Source organism: Chelonoidis abingdonii, chromosome 8 (genome assembly GCF_003597395.2).
Source record: "Chelonoidis abingdonii isolate Lonesome George chromosome 8, CheloAbing_2.0, whole genome shotgun sequence".
Taxonomy (NCBI): domain Eukaryota; kingdom Metazoa; phylum Chordata; order Testudines; family Testudinidae; genus Chelonoidis; species Chelonoidis abingdonii.
The window spans coordinates 55,755,235-55,771,168 of NC_133776.1; the positions used below are offsets into that span (position 1 = coordinate 55,755,235).

Consider the following 15,934-nt stretch of genomic DNA (forward strand, 5'->3'; position numbering starts at 1 on the left):
ACGTTGCTATGGTTCTCTTTCTCTAGCAAATCTGTGCTTTCGGGGAGGAGTGCAGCAGAAAATTGGGGAGATCTAGAGCCTAATCTTAAAACCACTGAAGTCAACGGCAGTCTTTCCATTGGTTCAGGAACCGAGTGTTAAATCTGAGTCACAAAACAATCCATCCAGTGTCTCTGAGTTACACAATACTCAGCACCATAGATGCTCCACATGCCCTGTGTGTGTCATCTGCTAAATCCATATTTCACGTGGCATGGGCCCACAGCTTTGCATCATACAATGTCATGCCTGCACCAATAGATGACCAAGTTCATTGTCGACTCCAGGCACTTGCAGCAGGGAGGTTGCGTCATGATGAGTGAACCTTAAAAGATTGAGAGATTGTCTTGGAAAGGATCCCTGCTCAGCAGATGCTATTCTGAATTCTCCGATGGCTTTTGCATATAAGTGCATGCTAGGGACCTAATTCCCTCTGAAAATTAATATTTTGACATTCAAAATAACTAGCCCTGCATAGGAGAGGGAATTATCATTGTGCCATTTAATTGGAATCACTAATGATGCCAGATTGGGTACATTATTCTTCGATCAAGGAAGAGGAGTCAATCACATAGAGAAGGCCAGATCCTCAGCTGGTGTAAATCAACATACTCTGATTTTCACCCCCCAAGAGCCTGGCCCAGCATGACCAAGTTCTTTCAAAAGAAAACCCCGTAGCTATCGTAAAGGTCTTAATACAGCCATGGGAGAATGTGAGAGGGGAGAGCCAGAGCTGTGGTTGCATCCTCTGAAAATGACAAGTAGATCAGGTGGAGTAAAGACAGCAGCACACTCTGAGTACAGCTAGCTGATGGAGAGGGGTGGCAGTGGTTTACTGAGGCTGAACAGACATGCACTGAACCTCTGCGGTTGGCAGGGTGAAGTGCACAGCCACCAGGGGAGAAAAGTTTGGTTACTTTCCATTCCAGTGACCTTGTGCACTGCTGGCAGTGAAGGAAAATCACACAGGTGGAAATACCCTAAGAGCAGGCTTGTTACTTTGCAGAACAATAATGCTCCGACATCACAGGAGTTAGAGCTTTGGCTAATTTTATCAGAACTGGCCCAACCAAACCTTGCAAGCAGCTGCATGGCCACAGCTACAGATCTAAGACACATGCCTTTCTTCTAACACCACTGTCCCCAAACCAGCTGTGACCCCCCCCCCCCCCCCCTATGGACGAGGATTGTGAGCTGTATGACTTTAAAGGGATGCTCTGTTTTACTTCCCCCTAAGAATGTAAAGCAGAAGAATAATGGGTCCAGGCCTACGCCTCTTGACCCACAGGAATATTCTTATCAGTCAGTGGGCTGCTCGCTGCTGTGTGGGTGTGCAGGGACATGCCTGGGATTAGCATGAGCTGTTCTTGTCACCTTTTCACCTGTGGTCTTTAACAGAAAGTGAAGGGCCTGACTGTGAACTTCTTCACCTAATCCCTTGTTCCTTCTTCTCTTGCAGTTGGGAAGACGTCCCTTATCACAAGGTTCATGTATGACAGTTTTGACAACACGTATCAGGTGAGACCCTTTTCCATTTCTGGATCTGGAGTGACAGTAACCCCAGTGCACCACCTACTTCCTGTCAATCCCCAGCCACGTTCTGTGCACAGCATCGGACCCACCTTGGAGCAGAAATGAGCTCTCTTTCTTCAGAGGTGGGAAATGGACATGTGAACACGGCCCACTTACGACTCCTCATACAGCCCAGCCCTGAGATCTAGATTGTAGCGCTGTTTATTTTCAATGGCACCTACATATTTGCATCCAATTCCTTGTTCATGAATGAAATCAGCAGGGTCTTCTGGGGAACGCTTCTGCCTAGCAACCCAAAATGGGTGCAGTGGTGAGAACACATGCACTTGGGTTGCAAACTGGCTACCAACGGGCATTCCAGTGGTGAATGACATGCGTGCACTTGGGCTACTCTTTACATTACCCATTCCCCGCAGTAGCTGGCATTGGCGCGTTTTGCAACCATCATGACATAATCAGTCTATACATTTCGTGGAGTTCCCTACTTTATGCAGATAGTGTCTGTAATTTCAAAGGAATTGTTTTGAGTTCTAGCTGTGTAATGAGAAGTAACCACCAGCTGTGTGATCACCTCAGACTTTCCAAATTTCATGCTGATGCTGTTGCCAAAATGCAGGGGGCCTGATTCTCTTCTTGTTTTGGGGTAAATCAAGAGTAACTCCACTGAAGTCAGTGTAAAGCTGAGGAGAATCAGAACTAAATCTTCATATCCTAACTCTGCCTTGTACCGTAGAGTTTTCCTGAATTAGCTTGGGACCCCAAAAACACAGACTGGGTTTCTCTTTCCTTTCATTGTGCATTCAGACAAAGGGATTTCTCAGTCTTTGTTTACTTTTCTTGTGGGTTGAACAACATCCTTCTGGGCCCAATGAACAAAATGTAACTCAGGCTAAACTTCCCCTTTCACTGTCATCTCCACTTTTCCTGGGTTTGTTTCTCTCAGGAGCGATTGCCCCTGGGGTAAGCGCTCGATCCAAGCTAGATGAAGCATAGTTTAGCTGAGAGAGAATGGTATCAATCGCGACATGTGTCTGCTGGCAGCTCCCATCGCAGAGGAACCGAAGTGTGACCTTTCAAGCAATACATGGCCTGAAAGCCCCATCTGCATGTGAACCCCATCAGAGACATTTTCCTGGCTGTAGGACTCCTCCTTCTCTGAGTATGCAGGTGTGAGCTGCCCTGATTGTGCACTTTACCAAGGTCCCTCAGCCCTGACATAGAGGGTTCACGTTTGTTAGAGAGGAGTGGCTGTGCCATTGATGGTGATGAAACCGTGAGGGGCCAGACTTGGATGCCCCAGTCGTGGTGACTGGTACTGTGCTCCATGGGTTCTCCGCGGAAGTCAGTGGGACTGCTCAGCATGCGTGTAACTCACTGGTCAGTGTGCGTCACATGTCCCCCTCTGTGCCTGATCCACAGAGCAAGACTCTCTGTTATTGCCCCAGCGAGAAAGCCCAGCTCCTTTGCATAAGCAGTAGAGAGTCAAGTCCTTTTGGTGGGGTCTCCCTGCTTTGCTAGGTTGGTCTGGCCTCTGATACCCTCTGGAGAGGCAGAAATTCACCCAGCGATTTCTCCAATACCCAGATCTCTCCCAGCACCCTGACTGGACAGGACCTCAGTGTCATTGCAAACAACAGTCAGCGGGAGCAGACATACCTGCCTCAGTCACAAATGGCCTCGGCAGCCCCTGACTCCCAGGTACGGCGGCTCCTGCCCTTTGGCTGGAACTGGTTCATATGTGTGGGGCAGGCTTGCAGAAGCCACATGCTCCAGCTGCTCCTTGGGCTTGCCTCTGAAGTATCCGTGGTGTCCTGTCTCAAGTGGCATCCCTCAGCCCATTTGCAGAAGAGCTGGCAGCAGTGACAAGATTTTCTGCCAGCCCTCCAGCCAGCTAGTGCTCAGAGGCCAACTCTGCTGCCTGTCTGTCCCTAGCCTTCACAGCACAGCTGCTGATCTGTGGAGTGGGAGGTGTCACTCATTTTGCTCAGAGGGTCCCTGATTCGATCCCCCGTGTGTCAGCTGCAATGATGGTCATTGCACAAGGAGTGCAGATGCTGGCCCCAGATGACTAGCATGGCCTAATGTAAAGGGAGTCAGTCAGAGCAGAGAAGCAATTGTCCTGGGAACATCTGGAGAGCCCTTAAGGAGCAGGACTCAGGGGGTAGGTGTCTCAGAGTTCCCCAAGGGGTGAGGAAGCCCTGCAGCTGGACTGAAGTAACTATCTAGGAGAACCAGAGCAAGCCAGGCAGCACAGTGCAGCTGGAAAGCTGCCTTGACTCGGGAGCAGCTGGGGGGTTCCCTTGGGGTCACAGTGCTCCAGCCGTGATCAGTCCTGTAGCCAGTCCAGTCCCCACCCCACCCCAAGAAGGTGGGTCCAGGCCCCCTGTGGATTCTGTCCTCTGTGTTCTCTCGTTTGCTGGTTTGTCCAGTGCAAACCACGCTGGGGTCTCTACATAAAACAGTCACCCAATTCAAAGTGACAGGGTCCTGTACTGATCCCAGCCTCTCCGTGCTAATGAAGAGAACAGACATTCCCTAAATGGGATTTATTGGCCATGGGGCTCTGTGGGACTGTGTTTGGGAGCAGGATTGCTGAGTGTCTGGAGATGTCTTCCTGTGCAGAAGAGAAGGGAGGATGCTGACCAAAGAAACCAGAGGGGAAGTGTGACAGACTCCCGCGATACAACCTGGAACTGTGGGACCGCTATGCTGCCTTCACTATCCAGCCTGGGTTGTCTCTTACAATGCTATGCCAGTGACAAGCAGCAAACCCCTCCAGGTGCTGTTGTCACTCAGCCAACAACATGCAGATACACGCTCAGCTAAGTTGCATGAATGCTTTCTAAGCCGCTCACGAATTATACACAGGGAAACACCAGCAAATCCCCCCAGCGTTGCACCCAGGAATGTGCTCGTCTTACACTGCTCAAGACCTTCTCTTGAACAATGCAAGCTCATTAATTAGTTTTCCACTTCATCAGAGGATAATGGACATGCACCAGCCTTTGAAACCTGAGCAGATCCCCCAAGCACTTAGGACAAACTCACTGGTTCAGATTAAACATTAAAATATATTTATTAACTACAGAAATACAGATTTTAAGTGATTATAAGAGATAGGTATAAAGGTCAGAGAATGTTACATAAGAAATAAAAAGTAAATACGCATTCTAAATTCTAAACTGTATCATACTTAGCAAGAGTTGAATCAAGCAGTTTTTCTCACCCCACTAAGCATTGTAAGCAGTTCTTAATACACGGGCAGAATTCTCTGCTTAGCCTGGGACCAATCTCCCCAGTTCAGTGTCTTTTTTTCTTCCAAATGTTCTTGTTGCCTTCAGAATAGGTCAGGGAGGAGAGACTCTCATGGTGCTCCTGTCCCTTATTTAATACCCTCAGTTCATGTACCTGGAAAAATATTGCCTCAAACATGGAGTCAAGCATCACATGTCCTGAGGCCTTGCCGAGACAGAGTTAAGCAAGCACCATTGTGTGTAGCTGGAGCAAGTGTCTCTTATTGAATTGTAACTCTCTTGTTTACAATTCCCCTGCTGGTCAATGGCTGGTTGCTGGCTGTGAGTCATCTCCTTTGAGACTTGCAACCTATTTCAGTAACAACCATATACCAAAATCTCATAACTCCATATACAATAATGATATACATATTTGGACAGAACAATGAGTTTCAGCAGATCATGACTTTATGATACCTTACAAGGCATTTTTTGTACAAAATACTGGCACCGTATACAAGTGGTGAATTAACGTAGGAGTTACAAGGGCACTGTCTTGAGGTACAGTGCATGACAGGAAGTCACTCTCCATATTTGCTGAGTCCTCACTTCCCTCCCTCCTTTGCTGATTGTTCTTAATCCCCGACCTGGAGGCTACCCCTTCACCTCATCAGATGAGAAGGGTTCCCAGTGGGGCCAAGAGCCAGTACGCTCACAACATGTAGTTTGAAAGAGGTTATGCTTTTTAGTTGAGAGAAAAAGGACTAGTGACATTTGACAGCCATTTCCTCAGCCATGTTGGGATCCCAGGGCCACCTGATCTAATCAGTGTTGCAATTGATTGAGGTGAACAAACAGCTCTTTCACAAGCAATTAAATAATACATCAAAGGACAGGCATAGTCTGAGCAGGCTGTATTGATTGGTGCGTTAAAGGCTCCCTCACATCCATTATGGCCATGCTGGATTCTGCAAACATAAGCAATAGCTCTGCTTGGTAAATATTTGATTGCTGCTGTCCCAAGTTAAATAATTTGGTGACTTCTCCTTCTCTTCTGACTGCCCCAATTAGGGAGAGAAGTGCAGTCAGTTTCACACTGCAAAGCACTGTGGGTAAAGGAAAGATAACAGTTACCAAGGCACACAGCACTTCCAAAATGCCCTTGCCTGCTCCAGATGGCTGCCGATGGTAATGTTTGCAGCCATTCCCACCAGTTCCACGGCAATTCACCACATTGCCAGAGGCGGCAGGTGCCAGTGATTGGCCCAAGCATTTGATTTATATCCAAGTGGCTGCAAATTTAACAACAGGCAGGATCGTTCCTAAAAGTGACCCATGCTGGCAGCAATGAGAGGGGTGAGGGCAACAGCTTCCCCCAAGCTGGTTCCCTTTCAGTGCTAGAGCCTGTCTCATGCCAACCCAGGCCTTTATGGGCCTTTTTAATCCCAAGGCCTATAGCCCCTCTTGCATGCAAGAGCCCCACACCTCCCCACAAGCCCTAAATCTAAGCCCAAGGGGGGTTGATACCTGATTTGCTGGAAAAGGGCTTTGTCCCACTTTCTCAACCTCCGCAGACATGTGAGCTCTAAATACTCCCCACACTCATTAACGCCCATAGCGGTGATCCTGTGAAATAATGGTATCACCCTCTCCCCAGTCCTCGCCCGAGCACGTGGGAGCTGAGCCTCAGCCCCTTTCCAGGGTGCACCTGTGCACCTCGGAGGACTCAGAGAACAGCAGGGGGCAAGAAGTCCCAGCTAGAGCGTCCTGAGAGATATCAGTGGGAGAGGCAGGGTCCCAGTGCCCTCACCCTCCCCGAGCACATGGAGATGGAGCCCTGCGTGGCTGCTTGCTGGGAGAGGGCAGGAATGTGGGGGCTGCAGGAGGAGAAGCCTCCCACACACACACAAACACTTGCCAAAGAGAGAGCCAGCTGGGATGACTGGGAGGCAGCGTGTGGCCCACAACCTGGACAAGGGGAACGGAGTGTGGGCTAATGCTGAAACACAGACATTTGAGTATGTGACTTTCCCTTGTTATTCAGTGGAATAAAATTGTCAAGAAGCAGGCAAGTGCCAAGATTTACTGCTGTTGAAGTAAATCAAAGGAAAAACATAAGGAAAGGAACTAGGCAGCGGAACTTATAATAAGAGAAAAAGAAGAACTAAAAGAAATCCAGTTGCATCTGACTCTGCCCCAGATCCTCACAGGCATTTAGGTGCCTAACTCCCAATGAAGTCCCCCCTCCTCCTCCATTCTCATCATGTGTTGAACCCACTTGTTATGTTCTGTCTTCATCTTAGCCTGGAAGCGCTTTGGGGCAAGTACTGTCTCTCACCATGCATTTGTGGGGCACCGACCCTGATCGTGGCTTTGTGGCATTGCTGAAATACCAGTGGTAATATCACCCTCACACCTAGGAGACTGTGCCTGCGCTGTGCAAAGTCCAAGAGGTTCCCCCTCAGACCGGCATCAGCAACAGACCCTGGTGCCCCATCCATAATCCCCTCCTAGCAAGATGGATGGAGCCTGCTGCTACCCAACCCACCACTAAACACAGGGAGAGTAGAAGTGGCTGGTTTCCTCACAACCCATCAGCCAATCGCAGCAAATTTTAGAGGCACTGGGGCTGACCAGTGAAGATGGACTAACTGCCTTTTGCTGCTGGGCCCTGCAGCACCTCGCACTGGTGGGGTCCAGCTTCCCAGCCCCACCCTGCAAGCCAGCAGCAGCTATAAGGGTAAGTCACCCTCTCCTGTGGTCGCCTGTGAAAATGTGTTTCTGGGCCTTTTTGCAAAATCATCTTAGTCCAGTTGCTGCTGCCCCACCAGCTGGGCTGTCTGCTGAATCAGCACCTCAAAAACAACATTCCTTCCTCACTACTGGGGCAAGGAATGCACTTTAGAAGGACCCACAGGGCAGTACCCAGCCCTCACTGGACTATGGCCTCTGTTGGAGCTGGCCTTTCATTCAAAATAGGGAATTTCAAAGGAAATGACAATAAGGGAAGGTAGGAAGGTGCTTCGCTGCTCCTCCTTTCTTCATGTTTGACAGCTGAGGCAATACACTCAGAAACTCTGGCTGGGACTTTCAAAGCCACCTAAGGCACTCATAAGTCTTGCCTACACAGAGACTCGCAGGTAAGTTTCTTTTATGCAACGCAGGGTCGATACTTGTTTCTCCAGGCCTCAAACCTTCTCTTCCAATATGGAGACCAGCTTGCACTTTGTACAGACAAAGTCATTTCTGTCCTGTGGAAGAAAGACAAACATGGCACATCCTGTGCTGAACGCTCAGCATCCATATTTCCTTCCTTCTAAGAGCTTCCTCAGCTGTTGCAGTAGCTACTCAGAAAAGCCTGCAAGATGAAAGCCTCAGTGCACCCTCCCCAGGCAAGCTCCCTCTGTTAGCCTCCGCTGTTCGCCACTCAGCTGGTTCGATGGTGACTGCCTTTTTATAACAGTCAGGCCCACCTGGAACAAAGCACTCCCAATTCACACTTTTCAAACAATCAAGCACACAGTCAAACTGACAAACTGTCCCCACAACAGACACTCAGATACTCACCAACAAAGGCCCCCTAATGCAGCACTTAGCATACCTCCTCTCAGGCCACGTCTACACTACGGGATAATATCGAATTAGCTAAAATCGGTTTTATAAAACTGATATTATAAATTCGATTTCATGCGGCCACACTAGGCACAGTAATTCGGCGTTGTGTGTCCATGGTCCGAGGCTAATGTCGATTTCTGAAGCGTTGCATTGTGGGTAGCTGTTCCGTAGCTATCCCATAGTTCCTGCCGTCTCCCCCGCCCTTGGGAATTCTGGGTTTGAATCATGGTCTGGGTAAATGTCATCAGTTCACTTTGTCGTCCTCCGGGAAAACATCAAGCTGACAATCCTTTTGCGCCGTTTTCCCTGGATTGGCCCTGGCAGATGCCATAGCATGGCAACCATGGAGGCCCGTCTTCAGTCTTTTTTTTTTTCCGGCACCGAGGTACTGGATGCCACGGAGACAGAGGCGATACTCCAGCGCTACAACAGCAGCCTTCATGTGCTTTTGCAGTGATAGCAGGAGATGGTTACCGGCGTTCTGTACCGCTACTGCCGAAGAAAACTGGCAATGAAGATGACGGTTTATCTCTTCCCCTCTAATACTACTGCTGGCTCATGCAGTGCCCCTGGCTGAAATCGGCCGGGGGCGCCAACGCAAAGCAAAATTGGCCGAGGTTGACTCACTTGGGACTGAGTAATCCCTCCCTTATGGTTTCTAAAAATAGAGTCGTCCTTCTAGAATAAGGGGCAAGTGTTATTAGGAGCGACCAGTTGTATCAGGCACAGCTGCTCCGTGTCGTATTCACAGGGGGGCCCCTGCCACAACCCCACTGTTGTCTTCCCTCCTCCCCCAACCTTCTTTTTTTTTTCTGGGATACCGTGGCAGTGTCCCCCTCCATTTGTGTCATGAAGTTAAAAGATGCAGGAATAGAACAGAGACTTTTAGTTGAGATAAAATGGGGGGCAGGCAGTCCTCCGGGGCTATGACAGTCCAGGCCAGTACAGAATCTTTTCTTTACACAGGAAAGGGAGGAGGCCTGATGAAGCTCAGCCCCCAGTTGCATATGATTGAAATGGTTACCAGCCCGTTCTGTACCATTACTGGCAGTAACTGCGGAGCTCATTCCCATTTTTACACAGGCGAACCCGCCAGCCTACTTGATGGCCAGCCAGGACACTCACGGGCCTGATGGCACGACGGATATCCGTCATATTGTACCGTTCTGCCACCGGGGCAGGGGTCGAGAGGAGCGGATACCTGCCTCTTCACTGCTGCAGCATCGCGTTCTACCAGCAGCCATTTCAGTACACATAGCGGTGACATTGAAAGAAGTCAAGAAATGATTTCTTTCCCTTTTTCTTATCACGTAGGTGGTGGGGTGGGGAAGAGACTGAGGAGCTATTCCCTGCAACCACGCCAGATGACCTGTGTTTGAACCTACAGACATTGGGCGCTCAGCCAAGAATGCAAATACTTTTCAGAGACTGACTGTGGCACTGTGGGATAGCTGGCAGTCCTCAGTACCCCCTTCCATCCATGATGTGTCCATTGATCTCTGGCCTTCCCGTTACGCTTGTCACGCAGTGCTGTGTATCCTGGAAGATTTTTTTTCAAACGCTTTTGGCATTTCGTAATTCTGCTAACGGATTTGATACAACAGCTTTGTCATCCCAACAGCGATCAGATCTATATCCTCCACGTACGGTCCCCCAATGCTGGAGATTCTTTTTGGATTGATACTGCATGCCAACCGTGCTGATCAGAGCTCCACGCTGAGACAAACAGGAAATGTAATTCAAAGTTCGCGGGGACCGTTTTCCTGTTTAGCTGCACCCTGCATCCGAGTTCAGATTGCTGTCCAGAGCGGTCCAGTGGTACACTGTGGTCGATACGCCGGAGAGACCAATAACGTCGATTTTCCGTCCAACTAACCGTAATTCCGATATGTTAATATCGATTAGCCGCTACTCCTCTTCTCGGGTGTGAAGTACAGAAATCGATTTAAAGAGGCCCTTTATATCGATATAAAGGACATTGTTAGTGTGGAAGGGGGTTACAGCTTAATCGATGTAACGCTCTTTTAATCGAATCTTAAATGCGTTAGTGCTAGCAGGCCTCACGATCCCAGGCAAACTCCTCTTGCCTCTACTGGTTCGCTGCTCTTTGGTTCTTTGACCATGGGGATGGTAACGTTCCAAGAAGGAGGAGTGCTAGGCAGACGACCGCTCCACCCAACTCAGAGAGGAAGAGCATCTCGCCAAGCAGGCTGGTAACCTAGTGAGGAGGGCTTTACACTAGGTTACCGGCGGGGGTGATCTGGAGGGAAGGAGCACCAAAGCCTTAAGGTAAGTGGGAAATGGGGATACCAGGGGGAGCCCAGCAGCCAAAGTGCAAAGAGGGGGGCCTTCCTGCCTCATACTTGAGAAAGTGCGGACAATCAGCCAGTTATCTTAAGTGCCTACACACAAATGCAAGAAACCTGGGAGAAACAAAGCCAGAGAGAACTGGAATCCTGGCACAGTCAAGAAATTATGATGTGATGGAAATACCAGAGACTTGGTGCGGATAACTCACCATGACTGGGAAGTACTGCTCATGGTGGATTAAACTGTCAGGAAGTACATGCAGGGCCGAAAAGGTGGAGGGAGTTGCACTGTATGTAAGAGAGAGTCATGACTGCCTCAGAGTCGGTATTGAAACTTCAGTAAAACCCTGAGAGTCTCTGGATTAAGTTTTTAGAAGCGTGAGCAGCAAGGGTATGTCATGATGGGAATCTGTATTCGACCACCGAACCAGGGGGATGAGGGTGCGACTAAGCTTCTTCCGGCAACTATGAAGTTACTAGATCAACAGGCCAGGTTCTCATGGCTGAGGCTTCAATCACTCCTGTATCTGCTGGGAAACAAATACAGCGGTGGACAGGACATTCCAGAAGTTTTTGGAAAGTGTAGGGGACAATTTCCTGGTGCAAGTGCTGGAGGAACCAACTAGGGCAGAGCTTCTTGACCTGCTGCTCACAAACTTGGGAAGAATTTAGTAGTAGGGAAGCAAAATGGTGGATGGACCTGGTAGGCAGTGCACCATGAGCTGGTGAGATTCAGGATCCTGACACAAGCGAAAGAAAGAGAGCAGCAGAATTAGGACCCGGACTCAGAAAGGCAGACTTTGAACTCCCTCAGGCAAACTGATCCAATGGAATTCCCCTGGGCGGTATACATGAGGAGGAAGGAGTCCAGGAGAGCTGGCTGTATTTTAAAGAATCCCCAATGTATAGACAAGAATTCAGTAAATATTGGCAGGCGATCAGCTTGTTAACAGTGAATCCTTGCTGATCTTAAACACAAAAAAGAAGCTTACAAAAGTGGATTGGACAAATGACCAGGGTGATATAACAAATATTTCTCAGGCATGCAGGAATGAAATATGGATATAGGCCAAATCACACTTGGAGTTGCAGCTAGCAAGGGATGTTAAGAGTAACAAGAAGGGTTTCTTCAGATATGTTAGCAACAAGAAGAAAATCAAGGAAAATGTGGGCCCCTTACTAAATGAGGGAGGCAACCTAGTGACAGAGGATGTGGAAAAAGCTAATGTACTCAGTGCTTTTTTTGCCTGTTTTCACAAACAAGGTCAGCTCCCAGACTACTGCACTGGGCAGCACAGTATGGGGAGGAAGTGACCAGCCCTCTCTGGAGAAAGAAGTGGTTCAGGACTATTTAGAAAAGCTGGATGAGCACAAGTCCAATGAAGGTGCTAAAGGAGTTGGCGGATGTCATTAGATAGCTGCTTTCAACTACCTGAAAGAGGGTTCCAAAGAAGATGGATCTAGACTGTTCTCAGTGGTAGCAGATGACAGAACAAGGAGTAATGGTCTCAAGTTGCAGTCGGAGAGGTTTAGATTGGATATTAGGAAAAACTTTTTCAGTAGGAGGGTGGTGAAGCACTGGAATGGGTTACCAAGGGAGGTGGTGGAATCTCCTTCCTTAGAGGTTTTTAAGGTCAGGCTTGACAAAGCCCTGGCTGGGATGAATTAGGTGTGTATTGGTCCTGCTTTGAGCAGGGGATTGGACTAGATGATCTCCTGAGGTCCCTTGCAACCCAGATATTCTATGATTCCAAATTGATGAACCATGTGAATTTAAAGTGGATTGTAAAACCGCATTAAACCCCTGGGTGGGTGCTCTGATTCAGAATTAAAGAGGCCTTAATTCAATTTAGTTTAGTTTACTTTGGATGTGAATTAAGCTAAATCAACTTCAGGCCACTTTAATTCTGAATTAGAGTGTTCACACTAGGATTTAACGAGGTTCAACTAATCCACTTAGTTAATTTGGATTAACGTTCCTGAGTGTCCCCATGTACATAAGCCCTTAGGCTCCTTTCTAAATTCCAGCCTCCGTGATTGGCTGGCTGCAGCCCCATACTGTTCACGTCCTGCATTCCTGCAGTAGGTGATTAGAGAGCCATGGCCATCAGAATGTAGGACAAGGGGAAGGAACATTTTCTCTAAGGTTTAGCAAATGGTCAAATTACCTAAAGTTCCCCATTTCACACACTATTCTTCTGTTGTTTCTTTTTTGGTGCCTTGCACTCAGATGATTACAGCTGCTGCAGCCAGGCCTGAACTGATGGATCTGGACTTCTCATTCAGTCTTGTACTTGCCATACGAGAGCTTGCATTTCTGTGGCTGTGGACTCTTATGCTCAGGCTGGGCAGCAGACACTGTCCACGTTAACTGACCTGTTTCTATCAGTGACAGCAGTTCTCAAAGCAGGTCTGGTCATATGGATGCCAGTTCTCTTTAATGCCGGCTGGTAAATCACATTCACTGATACTAAGAAACACAGGAAGGCCTCCCTTTTCAAAATCAGCTAATGATATTTGAGTGCCCAGCTTGATTCTCAGAGGGGGAGTGCTATCACAAAATGGCCCAACCCAACAGACCTAGCACCAGTCTGTTTACAGCCACTGACACATGGCTTGTGGGGACTGTTTGCTGAGCACTGTGACAAGCACTCCGATCATAGACCCATACAGTTAGAAGGGACTGCAAGGGTCATCTAGTCTAACTCCCTGCCAAGATGCAGGATTTGTTGGGTCTAAACCATCCAAGACAGGTGATTATCCAGTCTCCTTTTGAAAACCTCCAGTGAAGGAGCTTCCACAACCTCCCTAGTTGTCTGTCCCATTGCCCTACTGTTCTTACAGTTAGGATGTTTTTCCTGAGATTTAATCTAAATCTGCTATGCTGTAGTTTGAACCCATTGCATCTTGTCCTGCCTCTGTGGCAAGAGAGAACAACTTTTCTCTATCTTTTTTTATGGCAGCCTTTGAAGAATTTGAAGACCACAATCAGGTCCCCCCTTCATCTCCTCTTTTCCCAACTAAACATACCCCACTCCTTCAGACTTTGCCCATATGGCTTGCATTCCATCCCTTTGATCATCTTTGTTGCTTGCCTCTGGATCTTTTCCAGTTTCTTCACATCCTTTCTATGTATTGGTGGCCAAAATTGGACACAGTACTCAAGCAGAGGCCTAACCAGCGCTGAGTAGAGCAGTACTATCACCTCCCATGACTTGCATGCTATGCCTCTGTTAATGCAACTTAAAATTGCATTTGCTTTTTTTGCAACAGCTTCACATGGTTGACTCTCATGTCAAGGTTGTGATCCACCACAACTCCCAGATCCTTCTTAGCAGTGCTGCTGCCTAGCCAGTTCTCCCTCATTTGTATTTGTGCATAAATACATCACAACTCATTCTGATTTCTTCCAAAGGAAAGCATCCAGTGTAAAACTATTTATACTGGCTTACAGGATTCATGCTTTCCTAGACTGCCTCATCCATATGAGGAGATATAATCATGGTTTGGGGGGCAGCATAAATCATGACAACAGCATTGTTTAGGTTTGCATGAGTGTTTCCCATTCTAAGGGCCTGAATTTTCAAACCAAAAACTACAGATGTGCTAATGTAGGGTTTTCTGATGGAGGCTGGTTGCAGCTATGGCTATTGCCTGTCAGGGAGGCTCTAGAAATCCTTAATCCTGCCTCAGATGGGGGGGAGGGACTGGATGACCTCTTGAGGCATCTTCCAGCCCTACATTTCTATGTAGGATGGGGCGACTGCAGCCTTCTAGTGAGTCAACTGAATCTGCCTCCTGATAAATGGCACTCCCCAACGCTGCCAGGGAAGAGATTAGGCACAGTCTATTCCAATGTTTCCAAACCCTAGAGGAATGGGCTGACCGCTCCACTTGAAGAGTGTGGGTGAGGGGCAGCCTGCCCACAATCCTTAATGCACAGGTTCCTGTTGGCCTGCTTCTCTGTTCCACCACAACTGGGTTAGCTGTGCTCATGTGACTCCCATTTGTAATGCTCCATAGTATGCCTAGTTTTAAAAACAGTTCATTAAGTCGAGGTGCCCATCCCTCAGCATAGCATGTTCCATCTCCTAGGAGCTTCGAGCCACAGGAACGAACCCTTAAGGGGACTGCACTTTGCAGCACCAGCCTTCTAGGTATTCAGGGCTGTCTGGCAACGGACATTGACACCTAACATGTCCTCTGGCTATCCCCAGACTCGGGTCCTCCTTCTGACTCACGTGCATCACTCTGATCTCATTCCCTCTCCTTTCACGCCATCTTCCAATGCCTCGTGTTCTGCACTCCTCAGCAGCAGTAGTGTCCAAGGGACGGGTCTAGTGTTCCTCTTTCTGCTGGCTTGTCACTGCCTCTCTCCAGCCTTCTGTCTCACCCCTTCTCTCCCTTCTCCACCACACCAGCCTGTTGGAGGGATATAATTGCTTTCTCCAGCTCTCCTCTTCCCCGTCCCTGCCTCTCCACCTTCATCCCTTTTGTTCTCAAGTCAGCAGCAGTGCTTAAGTGATGTATATTTAAGTGCCTCTGAGCTTCAGAGCATTGAAACTAGGTTACTTGCCTCCGAGGGGTGGGAGGGGGTGGCTGGTCAGACATCCAGCTAATCTCTTGACTGTCTCCATTGCTTTTATCTCTTAAATCCCACTTCATCCCCTGTCAAGCGTTTAAAGGGGAGGAGGAGCAATCAAGGGGCTCAGAATCACAGGCACCAGTTTCCTCCTTTCCTCGAGGGTGCTCAACTCCTCTCATCCCCAGGCCCTGCCCTCACTCCACCTCTTCCTACCCCCACTCCACCCCCATTTTACCTCTTCCTGCACCTGCTTCACCTGCACCTTGCCTCTTCCTGTCCAGTTTTGCCCCCGAGGCCCTGCCCTCACAGCAACCCTTCACTAGGATTGCCAACTATCTAGTCACACAAAACTAAACACCTTGGCCCTGCCCCCCCAGTCACTACATTTTTTCTCTCTCAGTGGCTCACTCTTCCCCACCCTCACCCACTTCCGCTGGGCTGGGGGAGGCGGTTGGGGTGCAGGAGGGGTGAGAGTTGCAGCTGAGGGTGCGAGCTCTGGGGTGGGGCCAGAAATGAAGGGCTCAGGGTATGGGAGGGGGCTCTGGGCTGGGGCAGGGGATTGCAGTGCGGGAGGGGTTGAAAGCTTTGGGCTGGGGGTGCAGGCACTGGGGTGGGACCAG

General features: G+C 48.8%; 1 protein-coding gene across 1 annotated transcript in view; it reads left to right on the forward strand.

Annotated features, from left to right (window-relative positions):
• The window catches only part of RAB6B (RAB6B, member RAS oncogene family), a 148,724-nt gene that overhangs the window by 84,861 nt on the left and 47,929 nt on the right, over positions 1 to 15,934 (forward strand). The window contains exon 2 of the mRNA XM_032769806.2: positions 1,499 to 1,557. Within this exon, the coding sequence (XP_032625697.1) occupies positions 1,499 to 1,557 (59 nt within the window). The remainder of the gene's footprint in view (positions 1 to 1,498; positions 1,558 to 15,934) is intronic.